The sequence below is a fragment of the Crinia signifera genome, unplaced genomic scaffold (genome assembly GCF_055691185.1).
Source record: "Crinia signifera unplaced genomic scaffold, ASM5569118v1 HAP2_SCAFFOLD_314, whole genome shotgun sequence".
Classification (NCBI taxonomy): domain Eukaryota; kingdom Metazoa; phylum Chordata; class Amphibia; order Anura; family Myobatrachidae; genus Crinia; species Crinia signifera.
In genome coordinates, this window is record NW_028142207.1 from 97,908 (window position 1) to 118,621 (window position 20,714).

General features: G+C 48.6%; 1 protein-coding gene across 1 annotated transcript; it reads right to left on the reverse strand.

The window, feature by feature from the left end:
- Window positions 1–892: 892 nt before the first annotated feature.
- LOC146055086 (uncharacterized) lies at window positions 893–2,623 on the reverse strand (the record flags this gene model as incomplete). Its single annotated transcript, XM_083168189.1, has 2 exons — window positions 2,204–2,623; window positions 893–1,284 (listed from the first exon to the last, which is right to left on the reverse strand). Coding segments are annotated over exons 1-2 (812 nt in total), but the record flags the coding sequence as incomplete, so codon positions are not given.
- Between the last annotated feature and the right edge of the window lie 18,091 nt (window positions 2,624–20,714).

Sequence of the window (20,714 nt, forward strand, 5' to 3'; positions counted from 1 at the left end):
GCAGATAATGCATGTCCCCTCCACCTCACGTGGCGCATAGTGCAGATGCAATAGTCCCGGCCCCATTGATATGCACTATGCGCCACGTGGCCATGTCCTTTGTCTGCACCACATGTACCTTGTGCCATACTGCACATTGAGTACACATAATTTTAAAAAGTGATTTGTGTCTATTTAAATATTGCTATAAAATGTTAATCAACTTTGCAATGCGGTAAGGGGCAGTATGGCAGACGGCACATGTAGCGCAGACAATGAAAGCACCCTCATGCATGCATGCATGGCGCATAGTACAGAAGCATTGGTCCCGGCCCCATTGCTCTGCACTGTGCGCCACAGTAGCATGAAGGTCCTTTCTTTGTCTGCCCAACATGCACCATGTGCCATACTGCTCCATGCATGGACCTATAGCAAAAACACACATAATATATAAAACCTAGGCAAAGTGCCCTAACAAGTAAAATAATTAACATAAAACCAAACCAATGCCTCATTGCCTTGTGGTATGGAGCAGTATGACAGACGGTGCTTGTAGCGCAGATAATGAAAGGGCCATCGCGATTACCTGTTGCATACCGCAGATGCAATGGTCCCGGCCCCATTGTTCTGCTGTATGCAACAGGTCACCATAGCCATTATCTCCGCCACAAGCACCGTGTGCCATACTACTCCATGCCAACTTTGAAATAATTGTATGGAATGTGCTTATAAATCTTGTAAAACCGGTGTTTCCTCTTGGTCCGTGCTGTCACCCAACAATGATGTATACAGGTGACTGTAGCGAGGAGGTGTAGCCGGTTGGGTACAGGATTGCGCACTCGGTGGGGTGGTTTCAGGCAATGAGGCAAGTGCTAGTGAGGGTACGGCACTACTAGTAGATGGCGTCTCCTACCATGGGAGAAGTCCAACTAATTTGGTTTGAATTGTCAGATGGCCAAGACGGCCCCTAAACAGGAGTTCGCTAGTGAGACGTTCGAACGCCATCTGTTGTTCCGGATTCAACTTCCGCAAGCACTCAGCCACGTATTTGCCGAAGGTGTCATACTGGTCAGGGGGCCTACGCAGCACCTGCTCTGCTCGTATAAGTATATCATCATCCGGGTCTGGGTCAGGGACTGTCTTGGTCCTGCGTTTTTTCTTTTTTGTGAATAGTTGTGGCGGGGTGGGGGTTTCCGGCACTCCACAGATTGTTCCCGATGAGTCAATTGCAGGTGGCTCAGGGGTTGGCGATGGGGTTGGGGTAGGGGTTGAGGTGTGGCCAACCTCTTTCTCTGTGCTTGTTGTCTGTTGAAAAGAAAATAACAACAATTAGTTAACATCTCCTTTTTTTTGTTCCAGTTCCCCAACACCATGTAGGATTGGCAAAACATCGCTGCTGAATTCGACGAGGCGTGGAACTTCCCTAATTGTGGAGGAGCCATTGATGGGAAACACGTCCGCATCAATCAGCCACCCCACAGTGGTTCCTACTACTTCAACTACAAGGGGTACTTCAGTATTGTGCTGCTGGCTGTGGTTAATGCGAACTATGAAGTCATCTTTGTGGATGTCGGCAGGAATGGGCGGGCTTCAGATGGTGGAACTTTGAAGGACACAAAGTTCTACCAGAGGCTCGCCTCCAACACTCTGCACTTGCCCACAGTCAAAGAAACGAAGCATGGACTGAACTTTGTTTTCGTGGCGGACGAGGCATTTGGGCTTCATGAACACTTCATGAAGCCCTATGCCAAACGTGGTCTTGACCACGACAAACGGGTCTTCAATTACAGGCTCTCCAGGGCACGGCGGCTTGTGGAAAGTGCATTTGGAATTATGGCTAGTAGATTCCGCATTTTCCACACAGCCATCAACCTGCGGCTGGATAAAATCGACTGGGCCGTCATGGCGTGCTGTGTCCTGCACAATCTACTTCGGCGCAAAGAAAGGGCCCATCGGCCGGCAGGACCAGCACCACAGGAGGATTCAGACGAGCCCAGGGAGGTTGCCCCAATCGTGTCCCTGGAGACGCCGGCCCAGCAGTACCGGGGGACAGCAAGAGCCAAACAGGTCAGGGACCAATATAAGGAGTACTTCAATGGCGTTGGTGCTGTCCCCTGGCAGGAAGACCACATTTAAAAAATGATGGGACTGCAAAGGAATGCTCTATAGGAGCCTAAAACAAACAAAGGAGGAAGGGGTGTATACACATTGGACCAGTACTTACCGACAACGGCTGGGAACTTTCATCCAGGCCCACAAACACATCGTCTGCCTCACTCTCCACCATTAGGTAGAGTCCCGACCTTGGCACCTCCTGGCTCAACGTGAAGGTCAGCAGGTTGTAGTACCATAATGACGTCTCGTATACATCTGCAGTTCCTGCACCGGACCTTTTGGACGATTGCATTTTCTTGTGTTCTTTAAGGAACACGGTCCTCAAGTTCTGTATCTTTTTACGGACCCAGTCCGCATCAGCCTCGGGATTGTAGCTCTTGCTGAATTGGGCCAGCTCCTGAAGCGCTTGAGCTCTTTTAATTTTGTTGCTGTACTCCTTTGATTTAGTTTTCCAAAGGCAGTCCAGCTCCCTATATTTCTCTATGAACGCCTCTATAAATTCGTGTTCTTTTGCAATCGCCTGGGCCATTTCTGCAAAAAATGAATAGATTTTGAAAAAACCTATGTACATACTTTTTGACAAAACAAGTTGTCTTTATATAAACAGTATATATAAATATGTTTCAATACACTGTATATTATTATTAATAATACATGTTTTGTTTTAAAATTATTAAACAAATTTTAATAAATATTATTATACTATTTTGTTTACAAAACTTTTTTAAATCCTGGGTTGGGAGAACATCCCCTGCAAAAGGGCAGCTGGATGGTAACATTATGCTTTGGGTAGTGGGTAGGCCGCAGGGGGGTGGGGTGGCCTGTGGTGGCATACTGTGTAGTGGGTAGGCTGCAGGGGAGCATAGTGGGCTGTGGTGGCATAATGCACCTGGGGCCTTTGCCATTGGTGGGCAGCGGGTACACGGGGGAGGGGTGGGGTGGACTGCAGTGGCCTGTTAGCAATACACATTGGTGGGCAGCGGGTACACGGGGGTGGGGTGGACTGCAGTGGCCTGATAGCAATACACATTGGTGGGCAGCGGGTACACGGGGGGGTAGGGTGGACTGCAGTGGCCTGATAGCAATACACATTGGTGGGCAGCGGGTACACGGGAGGGGTGAGGTGGACTGCAGTGGCCTGATAGCAATACACATTGGTGGGCAGCGGGTACACGGGGGGGTGGGGTGGACTGCAGTGGCCTGATAGCAATACACATTGGTGGGCAGTGGGTACACAGGGGGGGTGAGGTGGACTGCAGTGGCCTGATAGCAATACACATTGGTGGGCAGCGGGTACACGGGGGGGGGGGGTGAGGTGGACTGCGGTGGGCTGACAGAAACAGACCTGCAGTCCGGTGCACGCTGGAGCAGACGTCGTGTGATCTCTGCTGCATCCACGAGGCAATATGGCTGCGGTGGGAGTGTCCGGGATCTCTGGCGTAAACAACCTGGATCGGATGGATGGTCGCGACGACGGAAGCACACACAATGTGCTAACAATGTGCATAAAATCAGCACACAATTAGCGGTCGGATCGGCTGATTCTGCTGCAGGAGGCAAAATCTCCAATGCGACATACGACGTGCCCGGAGCGCGCATCCGATCGCAAACGACCAGGATCGTGAGTAAAATACAAACGATTGTGCACCAATTCAGGCACAACCGTCGTTACAACCGTCTAAATTTGCCCTAATCGTGCCCTAATCGTTCTGGTGTGTACCAGGCCTTACATAAACAGAAGTGGTTGTAGACACACATTATAAAATCGTGTTCGTGGAACAAAAACAGCAGTGGTTTTAGATACAAACTGTAAAGTAGGCAAAATCCACTTCAAATTTTGTATCTCATAAACAGAAGTGATTGTGGACACAATATGGAACATTAGCTAGATCCACTTCAGTTTGTGTACTTTGATGGGTGATTCATCACCACTAGTTAAGCAGCAGTCACCCGCTGCTTAGTGACTTAACGCTGCACGGCCGCTCCCCACCGCCAAATCCACTTGGTAACCCTAACCCCGTCGCATGTGGCATAACAGAAGAAAAACAGTTGATGGTCGCTCACCATCAAATAATTATTCTTACTCTTCATAGATAAAAGTAAGATTGTACGAATTTGAGGCGGCCGCTGACGTCATGTGCCATCAGTTATCCGCCCCCCAGTAGGCATAGGAATGCCCAGAGTTTTCACAGGGGCCTCCATAAAATGCTGGGCATTCTTCTGCCAAAGACCGGTGTCCACCCTCGCCACCCTCCCCTACTCGTACGAACACCTTGGCGACTGTGCTAGTCGCTGAAGGCATTCCCACTGCGAAACTACACATGCTCAAATATGCACAGAGCCACACCATCGGTCCCCAGCACGACTAGACTGGGGATCAAATGCTAGTGAATCACCCCCCTTGGTACAAAATCAGAAGTGGTTCTAGACACATTTTATTAAATTTGCTTAATCCACTTCAGCTTGACCAGCAAGGGGGCAAAACGTACAATAACAGAAGGGGATGTAGACACAAATAATAAGGTAGAGACTAGATAATAAAGTGCTATATCATAAGGCAGTAACTGTAACTGAAGGGGATCTAGTCTCTACTTTGCAGAAACCTGGAGTGGATCTCCTGGAATGGGAGGCGCGGACGATGGAAGCAGAGGGGAGTGATCGGCTCTCTGCTGGAGATCCTGGCCGGAGCGTCGCTCTCTGTGATTGATGTCGGCGCTGGTGCACAGTGTCAAGCGGCAGATCCCGTGACCGCGGCTGTGTGTACGCTGAGATGTGCAGCTGGCGGAGGATCCTGCAGGCAGTCTGGATGGCATGGAGCCGATGGAGGTGGGTGGCCCGCGGGAGAACTTGGGGGAGGTGGCCGGGGATGAGGTTCGGGTGCCCCCTGAGGAGTCACCAATTGCTGATGTGCTACAACAGTTGGACAAGGAAGTGAGTAAACTGAAGGCTACTATTGCAGCCAAGAAGAAGCTGAGAAATAAAGCATTCAGCAGACACAGGCCTGTGCTGACCGAGGGATTGATTGGATTGGCGCAGACTCTGTCAGATAAAGTGGTGGAGTTGGAGGGGTTAAAAGCTCAATTTGATCAGGCAGTGGGGTAGGTCTCTCAGGGTGGGGGCGCAAGCGAGATATTTCCCCCAAATGGTGAGGGTGGGGATATTAGAGATGGCTAGTGAATCGCTGTCTCGACTCAGTGACTCGAGTCATTAAGCTGAATACATGACTCGAGCCACTCACTGTTGGATGAGTCGAGACAGCAGCAGCAGCAGCATTAGTGCAGACAGAGACAGCAGTCCCGAGTCCCAACTCCCTTTGCCTCAGAGGGGGGCCTGGAAGAGTGGAGATAATTTTATTGGTGATGAAACATGTCAGTCAATGACACAGGGGCGGGGCTGAGCAGTGAGCTCAGCTATTATTGGCCAGCAAACCTGGGTAACTTCTAGTGGGGAGGGAGGCAGGGACATGAGCTCTAAGCTTAGCTCACACGACTCATAATGAGTCATGCAGGGCTGCTGTGCCCTGGACGAATCCCTGAGCCTGCAGTGAGAGTTGAGACAGTTCTCACTGTGTGCAGGCTCAGTTATTCAGTAGTGATCACGATGACTCGCTGATGGATCAGAATCATTCAGCAGCCTCAGCAGTGCACTGTGCTCAGCTCAGCCAGTGTGACTGTGGAACACCCCCTGCAGGCTAATAGGGGATGATATATATATATATATCTATATATATCTATATAGATATATATCTATATCTATATATATATATATCTATATATATATATCTATATCTATCTATCTATATATATATTATATATCTATAGATATATAGATATATATCTATAGATATATATTTGTAAATCCAAGACCACCAGAATATTTAAATAAAAATTGTAAATTACATAGTAATTACATAACACTGAATCTATGTTGGTATATTATTAACATTCATTGCATAAGCAGCTGCCTGCCTCTGCCAGATGAACTGCACAATCACTATTAAAGCTGGATACTAACCAGCAGCAAGGGACTGAGCCTCTGCAGCTCCCTATTGTGTTGTGAGCCTTGCACTGTCTCTCTGTGCCTGCTGCAATTCCAAATGAGTTGTGATCCAAGCCACTGTCTTATTTCCTGTCTGCCAGCACACTGAGCCGACTGCAACTCACTAAGAGTTGTGAGCCAAGCCACTGTCTTATTTCCTGTCTGCCAGCACACTGAGCCGACTGCAACTCACTAAGAGTTGTGAGCCAAGCCACTGTCTTATTTCCTGTCTGCCAGCACACTGAGCCGACTGCAACTCACTAAGAGTTGTGAGCCAAGCCACTGTCTTATTTCCTGTCTGCCAGCACACTGAGCCTCTGCAACTCACTAAGAGTTGTGAGCCAAGCCACTGTCTTACTTCCTGTCTTCCCTGCACACTGAGTGACTGAGCCTCTGCAACTCCCTGAGTGTGCTGTGAGCCCTGCACTGTCTCCCTGTGCCTGTAATTCTATATGAGTCGTGACTCGAGAGCCGAGTCACTGTCTCAACACACTTTACTGAGCTGAGCCGTGCGGCTCAACTCATTCCAATGAATCGTACTGCCCATCTCTAGGGGATATGGAGGTGGTGGAGGAAAATGGGGACCACCCATTGTATGAGGAAATTAGAGGAATGGAGGGGGAGGGTGTTCCTAAGGCAGAATCGGGGATGCAGGTGGATCAGCCACCCCAGCAGGGTGAGGGGCAGGGGGATCCTGCCAAACCAGGGGTGGATAAGGTAGTAGCAGTATTGGTGGAGACCATATACGGCGATAAGCTAATACCGGTTTAAGGCAGGCACCCCCATAAGTACCGGTAGCAAGGGTCAAAGGAGTCAGGGGAAGACCAGGGTGGTTGCAGTGGAGCAGAAGTCTACATCTGTGCCCGCTCCTTCACTGACTCCTGTGTCTGCTCCTGTACCCACTCTGGTGCCTGCATCAATCCTATGGGGGGGGAGGGATCTTAGAATGCACACCCGATTTACATGAGGTGCTATCATGCTGGGACTTGTAGTTCTGCAAAGAAAGACATGTGGTGCAGATGCACACTCCATATTATTAATACCTACATCAATCCGTAAGCTTGTTCCAATACAGCCTATAGTACCTATCCCTGTGCCCACTCCAGTGTCTGTTCCTAGACCTGCGCAGGCTCCTATGGTGGCATCTGCATCTAAGCCTGTGTCTGCACTCGTCCCTGTCCCTCCGCCGGTACTGCCTGCGTCTGTTGTTGCCCAGGGATCTTGTACTGGGGGTATAATCCCTGAAGTGCCAAGGGTGACCCTTGGTGTGATCTCTTACGTGGGTGCTGGCGGGGGATGGCGATAGAATCGCCATCCCCTGCAAGGATGGAGCTGGCTCCATCTGTATATGCCGGCAAATGTGATAGATATATGCCGGCAAATGTGATAGATATATTCCGTCAAATGTGATAGATAGATATATGCCGGCAAATGTGAGAGATATATGGAGGCAAATGTGAGAGATTCATGCCGGCAAATGTGATCGATATTTGCCGGTAAATGTGATAGGTATATGCCGGCAAATGTGATAGATACATGCCGGCAAATGTGATAGATACATGCCGGCAAATGTGATAGATACATGCCGGCAAATGTGATAGATTCATGCCGGCAAATGTGATAGATTCATGCCGGCAAATGTGATAGATATATGCCAGCAAATGTGATAAATACTTGCCGGCAAATGTGATAAATACATGCCATATGTGATACATGGCAAATGTGATAGATGAATGCCGGCAAATGTGATAGATGAATGCCGGCAAATGTGATAGATGAATGCCAACAAATGTGATAGATGAATGCCGGCAAATGTGATAGATGAATGCCGGCAAATGTGATAGATGAATGCCGGCAAATGTGATAGATGAATGCCGGCAAATGTGATAGATGAATGCCGGCAAATGTGATAGATGAATGCCGGCAAATGTGAGAGATGAATGCCGGCAAATGTGAGAGATGAATGCCGGCAAATGTGAGAGATGAATGCCGGCAAATGTGAGAGATATATGGAGGCAAATGTGATAGATACATGCCGGCAAATGTGATAGATACATGCCGGCAAATGTGATAGATACATGCCGGCAAATGTGATAGATTCATGCCGGCAAATGTGATAAATACTTGCCGGCAAATGTGATAAATACTTGCCGGCAAATGTGATAAATACATGCCATATGTGATACATGGCAAATGTGATAGATGAATGCCAGCAAATGTGATAGATGAATGCCGGCAAATGTGATAAGATACATGCTGGCAAATGTGATAAATTAATGCCGTAAAATATGATAGATATGTGCCGGCAAATGTGATTTACGTACGCAGGGTTAGGGTATTAGGGTTAGTGTGTTAGCGTTAGGGTAAGTGGTTAGGGTATTAGGGGGTTAGGTTAGGGTTTTGGGTTAGGGTATTAGGGTTACGGTCTTATGCTGCTTTCAGACCGCAAAACTGGCTTTGACCCTGTATTTGGAAACGTTTCCAAAAACTGGTCTGCCAGGTAAAACCCCTTTCACACCGCATCTCTTAAACGGTATATTACCATTTAAGTGCAGTTTTTTTGACACTGGCCGACCCGTTTTTGGAAACTTTCCAAAAACAGGGTCAAAGCCAGTCTTCAGCGCGCGCCGCCCCCTCCCCCGGGGGTTAACACCCCCAAATCCCCCCCACCCCAGGGCTAACAAAACCCCCCCCCCTGTGCAGCCGGTACCTCCGTTGCGTGATCCGGCACTGCAGTTGGTCGGGGAAGCACTTATGAAAAAAAGCGTCTTTCAGAAAATGGCTGCCCTTCTTATAAGAAAAGTGACTTTCGGAAAATGGCTGCCCCCATACGAAAGACAGTTTTTTAAAACTGGTTTTCCTATGGGGCAGCCATTTTCTGAAAGACGCCTTTTTTTTCATAAGTGCTTTCCCGACCCATACTTCACTGCCGGGATCCACAACGAAGGTACCGGCTGCACGGCGGGTGTCGACACACGTGCCGCGTGGGGGGTGTCGACACATGCGCGGGGGGGGGGGGCTCCAGTGCTGCGAATATTTAATGAGTGCTCTCTAAATATTTGCTGCTCTGAATTTAGGACCCAGCTCATTGGCTGGGTCCTAAATACCGTTTCAGACCCGATTTTGATGCAAAAATACCGGGTCTGAAACGGGTAGGACCCTCCATTTTAACCGTTTTACAAAATCGGCTTTTGTAAAACGGTTAAGGGGTCCTGCACCTTTCAGACCGCACAGATTACCGTTTTAAAACAATATACCGTTTACAAAGTGCGGTCTGAAAAGGGTATTAGGTTGTTGGGGTATTTGGGTTAGGGTATTTGGGTTAGGGCTAGTGGGGTTAGGGCTAGTGCGTTAGGATTGGGGTTAGGGTATTAGGGTATTATGGTTGGGGTTAGGGTTTTAGGGTTAGTGTGTTAGGGTTAAGGGGCCCATACACGTTGCAATTATTGTATACAATATTGTATACAATATCACATCTCATCGCATCTCGGTTTTGCGATTACATCAGATGAGATGAGATCTAGTACAAAAAGTATGTGCAGCACATACGTTTTGTACTAAATATCATCTGATGTCATTGCAAAACCAAGATGCGATGAGATGTGATATTGTATACAATAATTGCAACGTGTATGGGCCCCTTAACCCTAACACACTAACCCTAAAACCCTTAAGGTGCCCACACACGCACCGATCCCGGCGGTGCGATGCTATACGATGGGGTGCGCGCTCCCGCGGCACCCCATCGCACAGTACAAGAAGTATGTGCTGCACATACTTTTTGTACTAGCTTTTTCTAGCATAGCATCGCATCGTATGCACAAGGCATACGATGCAATGCTATGTGTGCTAGTTAAGCCAACAACGCACGCCGGGATCGGTGCGTGTGTGGGCACCGTAACACCCTACGTGCGTGCTGCACATACTTTTTGTACTAGATCTCATCTCATCTTATCGCAAAACCCAGATGCGCTGAGATGCAAAATTGTATACAATATTGTATATAATAATTGTGAAGTGTATGGGCACCTTTAGGGTTAGGGTATTAGGGTTAGGGTTGGGGTTAGTATGTTACGGTTAGGGTTAGTGTGTTAGGCTTACGGTATTAGGGTTAGTGTTAGGGTTAGGCTGTGTGTACACTGAGATGTGCTTCTGGCATTGGACCCTGCAGGCAGTCTGGATGGCATGGAGCCGAAGGAGGTGGGTGGCCCGCGGGATAACTGGGGGAGCAAGCAAGATATTTCCCCCAAATGGTGAGGGTGGGAATATGGAGGTGGTGGAGGAAAATGGGGACCACCCATTTTATGAGGAAATTAGAGGAATGGAGGGGGAGGGTGTTCCTAAGGTAGAATCGGGGATGCAGGTGGATCAGCCACCCCAGCAGGGTGAGGGGCAGGGGGATCCTGCCAAACCAGGGGTGGATAAGGTAGTAGCAGTATTGGTGGAGACCATATACGGCGATAAGCTAATACCGGTTTAAGGCAGGCACCCCCATAAGTACCGGTAACAAGGGTCAAAGGAGTCAGGGGAAGACCAGGGTGGTTGCAGTGGAGCAGAAGTCTACATCTGTGCCCGCTCCTGCACTGACTCCTGTGTCTGCTCCTGTACCCGCTCTGGTGCCTACATCAATCCATAAGCTTGTTCCAGTACTGCCTATAGTGCCTATAGTGGAGTGTGCCCACTCCAGTGTTTGTTCCTAGACCTGTGCAGGCTCCTATGGTGGCATCTGCATCTAAGCCTGTGTCTGCATGGTCCCTGTCCCTCCGCCGGTACTGCCTGCGTCTGTTGTCGCCCAGGGATCTCGTACTGGGGTTATAGTCCCTGAAGTGCCAAGGGTGGCCCTTGGTGTGATCTCTTATGTGGGTGCTGGCGGTAGCCGGCCGCTGGTGGGGGATGGCAATAGAATCGCCATCCCCTGCAAGGATGGAGCCGGCTCCATCTGTATATGCCGTCAAATGTGATAGATATATGCCGTCAAATGTGATAGATATATGCCGGCAAATGGGATAGATATATGCCGGCAAATGGGATAAATTCATGCCACCAAATGCAATAGATAAATGCTGGCAAATGTGATAGATACATGACTGCAAATGTGATAGACACATGGCGCAATTGCGATAGCTATATTCCGTCAACTGTGATAGATAAATGCCGGCAAATGTGATAGATAAATGCAGGCAAATGTGATAGATACGTGTCGGCAAATGTGATAGATCAGCGGCTCTCAAACTGTGGGTCCTGACCCCAAAGTGGTTCCCGGCTTTCTCAGCATGTGGTTACGACTCCATGTTGCTGACCATCATGCTGATGACTTTTCTAATCTCAGTCATTGATTCAAGGAGTTTGTTATTAAGGAGTTGAATTGTTTGTTATTTTAGACTCCTAGCGTCATGTTGTGCCTCCACCAATGCTGCCATGTATGTGCTGGCTGCAGACATCACATGTGTGGGGACCATTATGCAGTAACTTGCTGGGGTCCTATAATTATTTTTGGTACTTGTTTCCTAGCACGGCCACAATCGTGGGGATCGTGTACCTTTAAGTTAAGGTACACGATCCCCACGATGGACCCGATTTCCTTTTGCCGGCAAAGGTACAAAATCGGGGGCATCGCGTTGGTCGGGACCATTAACATTGGTCCCGACGCGATGCCCCCGATTTTGCCATAGGCTTCAATGTTAAAATAATTTTTAACATTGAAATTGTTAACATCGCGTCGGTCTTGTGCCATTATAATGGCACAAGATGAGATGGACTTGATTAAGTCCATCTCACATTTAAAAAAATGTGAAAAATATGAAATGGGCCAATATGACCCATTTCACATTATATATGGCCCCGTCGTCACCCCACGATAGACGCCAACCCGAAGCGTGGCGAGGGTGGCGGTGCGCGTCCTCCGACCTTTTCATTTCCCTACTATCCACGTCGGCGTGGAGTTGAGAATATATAGTGTGGCGAGCGCAGCGAGCCACCGAGCCCGAAGCGTGGCGAGCGGACGCGTATACCTGTAAAGTTATACGCGGGGCTCGCAGTGCTCGCCACGCTTCAGGCTCGGTGGTTTGCTGCGCTCGCCACACTATATATTCTCAACTCCACGCCACCGTGGATAGTAGGGGAATGAAAAGGTCGGAGGACGCGCACCGCCGCCCCTCGCGGGCTCGCTGCGCTCGCCACGCTTCGGGTTGGCGTCTATCATGGGGTGGGGTTTACGTAGTAAAATTTGGGGGTCTAGGGAATATTTTACATTGAATCCAATGTAAAATAGGGTCCCAGGGACCCGATTTACATTGGATTCAATCAAAAAATTGGGTCGGTCGCGTCGATCGCATCGCATGCGATGCGATCGACACGATTTTTCCGACACGACCTCCCCGATGTAAATCGGTGTGGCCGTGCTAGGAAACAAGTACCTTATTTTTATTGCCTGATGGGGTCCCAGAGCTAAATAGTTTGAGGACCCCTGTGATAGATTCATGCCGGCAAATGTGATAGATATATGCCGGCAAATGTGATAGATATATGCCAGAAAATGTGGTAGAAACATGCCGTCAACTGTGATAGATATATGCCGTCAAATGTGATAAATGCCAGCAAATGTGATAGATATATGCCAGAAAATGTGGTAGAAACATGCCGTCAACTGTGATAGATATATGCCAGAAAATGTGATAAATGCCGGCAAATGCGATAGATAAATGCTGGCAAATGTGATAGATATATCCCTGCAAATGTGATAGATTCATGCCGGCAAATGTGATAGATATATGCCAGAAAATGTGGTAGAAACATGCCGTCAACTGTGATAGATATATGCCGTCAAATGTGATAAATGCCAGCAAATGTGATAGATATATGCCAGAAAATGCGGTAGAAACATGCCGTCAACTGTGATAGATATATGCCAGAAAATGTGATAAATGCCGGCAAATGCGATAGATAAATGCTGGCAAATGTGATAGATATATCCCTGCAAATGTGATAGATTCATGCCGGCAAATGTGATAGATATATGCCGGCAAATGCGATAAATGCCGGCAAATGGGATAGATTCATGCCTGCAAATGGGATAGATATATGTCGGCAAATGTGATAGATATATGCCGGCAAATGTGATAGATGTTGTCCGGCAAATGGGATAGATATATTCAGGCAAATGGGATAAATTCATGCCAGCAAATGTGATAGATATATGCTGGCAAATGTGGTGTTCATTCTAGCACCCGCTATATTTGAAAACCCATGCAGTTCCTCTGCCCTGCCTGGGGTGTCACTGTCTGCTCTGGCATTTCTAGCATGGGTCTGGTTTGCATATCAGTGCTGATATACAGACCACACTGTGCTAGAAGCACTACAGCAGACAGCGACACCCCACGCAGGGAAGAGGAACTGCATGGGTTTTCACATATGGCGGGTGCTAGAATCAACACTAAAATGTGATAGATACATGCCGGCAAATGTGATGAAAACATGCCGGCAAATGTGATGGAAACATGCCGGCAAATGTGATGGAAACATGCCGGCAAATGTGATGGATACATGCCGGCAAATGTGATAGAAACATGCCGGCAAATGTGATAGAAACATGCCGGTAAATGTGATAGATAAATGCCTGCAAATGTGATAGATACATGCCTGCAAATGTGATAGATATATGCCGTCAAATGTGATAAATACCGGCAAATGTGATGGAAACATTCTGGCAAATGTGATGGAAACATGCCGGCAAATGTGATGGAAACATGCCGACAAATGTGATGGAAACATGCCGGCAAATGTAATGGAAACATGCCGGCAAATGTGATGGAAACATGCCGGCAAATGTGATGGAAACATGCCGGCAAATGTGATGGAAACATGCCGGCAAATGTGATGGAAACATGTCGGCAAATGTGATGGAAACATGCCGGCAAATGTGATAGATACATGCCGGTAAATGTGATAGAAACATGCCAGGGTACTTGTTTCCTAGCACGGCCACACCGATTTCCATTGGGGTGGTCGTGTCGGAAAAATCGCGTCCATCGCCTGCGATTTGGTCGCATGCGATCGACGCGACCGACCCGATTTTTTAATTGAATCAAATGTGAATAGGGTCCTTGGGACCCGATTTTACATTGGATTCAATGTAAAATATTCCCTAGACCCCCAAATTTAACCCAGTGAACCCCACCCCACGATAGACGCCAACCCGAAGCGTGGCGAGCGGCGGCGGTGCGCGTCCTCCGACCTTTTCATTCCCCTACTATCCACGTCGGTGTGGAGTGGAGAATATATAGTGTGGCGAGCGCAGCGAGCCACCGAGCCCGAAGCGTGGCGAGCGTACGCGTATAACTTCACAGGTATACGCGCCCCCTCGCGGGGCGCGCTGCGCTCGCCACGCTTCAGGCTCGGTGGCGCGCTGCGCTCGCCACACTATATATTCTCAACTCCACGCCGGCGTGGATAGTAGCGGAATGAAAAGGTTGGAGGACGCGCACCGTCGCCCCTTGCGGGCTCGCTGCACTCGCCACGCTTCGGGTAGGCGTCTATCGTGGGGTGACGAGGGGCCATATATAATGTGAAATGGGTCATATTGGCCCATTTCACATTTTTCACAATTTTTCCTATGTGTGATGGACTTAATCAAGTCCATCTCATCTTGTGCCATTATAATGGCACAAGACCGACGCGATGCTCCCGATTTCAAAGTTAAAAAATATTTTAACATTGAAGCCTATGGCAAAATTGGGGGCATCGCGTCGGGACCAATGTTAATGGTCCCGACCGACGCGATGCCCCCGATTTTTCCTTTGCCGGCAAAATGGACCTGATTTCAAAGGAAATCGGGTCCATCGTGGGGATCGTGTACCTTAACTTAAAGGTACACAATCCCAAAGATTGTGGCTGTGCTCGGAAACAAGTACCCATGCCAGAAAATGGGATAGAAACATGCCAGCAAATGGGGTAGATATATTCAGGCAAATGGGATAAATTCATGCCGGCAAATGGGATAGATATTTCTCCCACATTCAGCAGGGGACACTGCCTTTAACCATGGGGATTGGGATGTGATCTGGAGGAGCCGGCACTTTAAGAAATTTTGAACTGCTGGCTATTTCCCCTCCCATTCCCCTCCAGACTGCAGTCTTTTGAAAAAAGTGTCCGAAGGAGTCGCCCCGGGTGTAGGTCTCTCTGAGACAGAAGGCATTTTTTTTTTGTATTTTATTTTATGGCAGTGTTTTCTTACTGCACATGTCCCTGGAGGGAGCCAGGTCGACACTGCATGCATGCAGTGTTCCTCCTGGGCTCAGCCACCTGGGTGTACTCCCGGGGGCCCGCCGCAGCTGCATGCAGCTTGCATACGGGTCCAGAGGCTACCACATACCTCCAGGGACGGGATGCTGTGTGGTCCTGGTCAGCCTAGCTAGCTGACCAGGTAATGAGGCAGGCAGCAGGGAGTCGCGGGAGCGTTCTCCCTGCAGTAACATAGCCGGCAGGTGTCTTACCCGCTCACCGGAGACGCTCCTTGCTGTCGGTGTCAGGCGGTGAAAGCGCGCTGTCACTTTAAGGCAGAGGGGGCAGACCGGAAGTGCGGAGGTGGAAGTCAGTTCCCTGAAGGGGATCTGTGCAGGATTAGCTTCCTGTATTAGCAGGACACATGAGGTCCCACATTGCCTGTTCTCTGCATAGTGTTCACTCTAGAAATTTTTTAGGGCAGGGTGCTAACCACGGGGCGGGTACATTTTTAATTTAAAAGGTCAAAATGGTGACACCTGAGCTTCACACATCAGCACATTTATGCTCTATAACCCATCTTGTGACACCGGAGCGTCACACATAAACACATTTATGCTAAATAACCATCTTGTGACACCTGAGCGTCACACGATCAGCACATTTATGCTATATAACCATCTTGTGACACCTGAGCGTCACACCATCAACACATTTATGCTATATAACCATCTTGTGACACCTGAGAGCGTCACACCATCGGCACATTTATGCTATATAACCCATCCTGTGACACCTGAGCGTCACACCATCAGCACATTTATGCTATATAACCATCTTGTGACACCTGAGAGCGTCACACCATCGGCACATTTATGCTATATAACCATCTTGTGACACCTGAGAGCGTCACACCATCAGCACATTTATGCTATATAACCATCTTGTGACACCTGAGCGTCACACCATCAGCACATTTATGCTATATAATCCATCTTGTGACACCGGAGCGTCACACCATCGGCACATTTATGCTATATAATCCATCTTGTGACACCTGAGCGTCACACCATCAACACATTTATGCTATATAACCATCTTGTGACACCTGAGAGCGTCACACCATCGGCACATTTATGCTATATAACCCATCCTGTGACACCTGAGCGTCACACTATCAGCACATTTATGCTATATAACCATCTTGTGACACCTGAGAGCGTCACACCATCGGCACATTTATGCTATATAACCATCTTGTGACACCTGAGAGCGTCACACCATCAGCACATTTATGCTATATAATCCATCTTGTGACACCTGAGAGCGTCACACCATCAGCACATTTATGCTATATAACCATCTTGTGACACCTGAGAGCGTCACACCATCAGCACATTTATGCTATATAACCATCTTGTGACACCTGAGAGCGTCACACCATCAGCACATTTATGCTATATAACCATCTTGTGACACCTGAGCGTCACACCATCAGCACATTTATGCTATATAATCCATCTTGTGACACCTGAGAGCGTCACACCATCAGCACATTTATGCTATATAACCATCTTGTGACACCTGAGAGCGTCACACCATCAGCACATTTATGCTATATAACCATCTTGTGACACCTGAGCGTCACACCATCAGCACATTTATGCTATATAATCCATATTGTGACACCGGAGCGTCACACCATCGGCACATTTATGCTATATAATCCATCTTGTGACACCTGAGCGTCACACCATCAGCACATTTATGCTATATAATCCATCTTGTGACACCTGAGAGCGTCACACCATCAGCACATTTATGCTATATAACCATCTTGTGACACCTGAGAGCGTCACACCATCAGCACATTTATGCTATATAACCATCTTGTGACACCTGAGCGTCACACCATAAGCACATTTATGCTATATAACCCATCCTGTGACACCTGAGCGTCACACCATCAGCACATTTATGCTATATAACCATCTTGTGACACCTGAGAGCGTCACACCATCGGCACATTTATGCTATATAATCCATCTTGTGACACCGGAGCGTCACACCATCGGCACATTTATGCTATATAATCCATCTTGTGATACCTGAGAGCGTCACACCATCAGCACATTTATGCTATATAATCCATCTTGTGACACCTGAGAGCGTCACACCATCAGCACATTTATGCTATATAACCATCTTGTGACACCTGAGCGTCACACCATCAGGACATTTATGCTATATAACCATCTTGTGACACCTGAGCGTCACACCATCAGCACATTTATGCTATATAACCATCTTGTGACACCTGAGCGTCACACCATCAGCATATTTATGCTATATAACCACCTTGTGACACCTGAGCGTCACACCATCAGCACATTTATGCTATATAATCCATCTTGTGACACCTGAGCGTCACACCATTGGCACATTTATGCTATATAACCATCTTGTGACACCGGAGCGTCACACCATCGGCACATTTATGCTCTATAAACCATCTTGTGACACCTGAGCGTCACACCATCGGCACATTTATGCTCTATAAACCATCTTGTGACACCTGAGCGTCACACCATCGGCACGTTTATGCTATATAACCATCTTGTGACACCGGAGCGTCACACCATCGTCACATTTATGCTATATAAACCATCTTGTGACACCTGAGCGCCACACCATCGAGCGACCAGCACCCGAGAAGCAATCCCCTCCGAATGAGTAAAGGAGAAGTAGCGTCTCTGGTTGCCCAGCAACCAGAGACGCGGCGCGGGCTGACAGGAGCGCTGGAGCTCTGTCAGCCTGCACAAGAGGCTGTGCCGCTACCCGCGGCTGAGACTTTAATCTATTATAGCGTAGCAGGGAGAGGGGTAGCTGGGGGAGCGGGCGGACAGGGCAAGGGCGCCTGTGTTATGTCTGCGCCTGGAGCTCCGCCGGCTCCACCCTCCATACGCCTCTGCCTGTCAGCGCAGCAGGGGGAGGAGGGATGGTTTACGGAACAGCTGACAGCCACTCACTTAACAGGAGGTGAGCGGCATGTCAAAGCAGCAGGTGGGAGGAGGCATGCTTTTTGTAATAGCTGACAGCGTACACTGTCAGCAGGCGGACACTGGAAGCGCGGCCAGGGAGTGACATTTAGTAATGTCTCAGCGGCTCTAAACTATGCAGGGCGCAGGGTGGCCAAGAACACCCTGCAGCAGAGACAGGAAGCGCGGCCGGGGAGGGACAGTATGTAATGTCTCTGTGGCTATTAACTATGCAGGGCGCATGGCAGCCAAGAATGGGCAGGGCAGAATTTGGCTTCATTTAAAGGGGCAGGGCGCAGCGCCCTGTAAAAGAAGCCTAGCGGGAACACTATCTGCAGCAGCGCAGCTCCTATTAAGGATACCTGTGCAGCAAAGCAAGCTTCCCCTAAAACATTCAGGTACTGTGGTCTGGGGACGCTGGTGGTGGGAGGAATTCGGATTAAGGCTGCTTTCCCCTTGTTCCACTTCAGACCCAGGTCAGTGTATACACTTGTGGGGGGTCTGTGTGCACAGTTGTCTGCAGGTATGGCTGAGAGAAGTACCTCTAAAGCAGCCCTTAAACTGTATACATGCAAAAAATGCAAAGTCCAGTATACTCAGCATGTTAAGGGAGTAACTGCATGTGAGACTTGTTATGGGGCAGGTCAGTCCTCAAGGACAGCCCCGCAGCAGCAGCAACCATCCAAATCCCTTACAGCTGTGCTGTCTAATTTAGCTGCAGAGCTGACAGCTTCTCGCAGGGAAAGGGAAGCGCTGCATACACAGATTGAAAATTTAACTTCTCTTGAACCTCCATGGGCTAGATCCTTGTTAAGGTCAGTGTATTCTTTAGCCAGGAATTTTCCTTCCTCATCTCAGGGTAATCCTTTTTCTCATGAAGCTAAGAGAAGGGGTCCGGCTGCATTAGTGCAGTCAGATGATGCAGAAGAATTTTCTTCGGCAGAGGAGGGAGAATTTTTTGTGGAAGAGTTAGCGGAACCCTCCGTGGAGGAATATGCAGAAGAGGAATCTCAGGGTATTGATGCCCTTATTAGAACCGTTAAGCAGACTTTGGATTTATCAGATCCAGAAGTCCCGGTTCCAAGGTCCATTTTCAGGAGGTCTCCAAAGCCGCAGGTATGTTTTCTGGAGTCTCCGGAATTAGGTTGTTATTGGAGGCCTGGCAGTCAACGTATAAAAAATTCCAGGTGTCCAGAAGATTTAGGGTTTATATCCCTTTTCTCAGGGATACAGGAATAAGTGGGAGTCTCCTCCTCCGGTGGATACCTCTGTTTTCAGATTGTCCATGCGTATCTCCCTCCCCATTCCAGGGGCGGTGGCACTGAAAGAGGGTCCAGACCGCAGGTTGGAGGCCACTCTAAAATCCCTTTATTCCACTTCTGGGATTTTGCTATGCCTGCTCTGGCAGGAGCCTGAGTGAGCAAGGCCATGGAGAAATGGGCAGCTCAGCTTGTGGCAGGTCTTAATAATAATAGGCCCAGGGCGGAGTTGATTTTGCAAGCTACCGGTGGTAAATCGACTTTTCTGCCTTCCCTGGCGCCGGTTTCTAGGAGACCCTATGGATGGCCATCCTTTCGGACCTTTCGAGGAGCATCAGGAGGCAGAGGTAGAGGACCTTTTTAGCCTTCAGAGGAAAGCGTGGCAGAGGAGCAGCTACATCAGTACCTACAGCTGCTACCTCACGCCGCCAGGAGCAAAAAGCTCCCGACAAGCCCGTGGCATGACGGGCTCCCCGACCACTTGGGAGGTTCCCAGGTGGGGGCAAGGCTGTTGGCTTTTGCAAAGGCATGGCGACAGACTTGCACAGATTCGTGGGCCCAGCAGGTGTATCAAGAGAATACCAGCTGGAGTTCACAACTTTTCCTCCCCCAAAAAATTTTTTAACAGGTCTTCCGCTACTGGAGTTGAAGCGAGAAGCACTCCAGGCTTCAATCCAGAAACTGTTACAATCAGGAGTAATTTTAACTGTACCAGTGGATCAAAGAGGACAGGGCTTTTATTCCAACCTTTTTTTGGTGCCGAGCCAAATTGCACGTTCCGTCCAATGCTGAATTTAAAAGGATTAGACCATCTTCTCCTCAAGGCTCCGTGCAGGGAGAGATTGATTTTGGATGCCTTCCTCACACATCAGTTTTTGATTCAGCATGGGTGGATAATCAATTTTCCCAAGTCCCAGTTAGAGCCGACTCAGAGACTGGTTGATTTTTTTGGGTCTTCTCTACGACACAGTACAACAACGTGTGTATCTCCCCGGAGACAAGATTTCGTCCCTCGAAGCCTTGGTGAGGCTGGTTCTGGAAACAAGACCTCTTACAGCTCACCTAT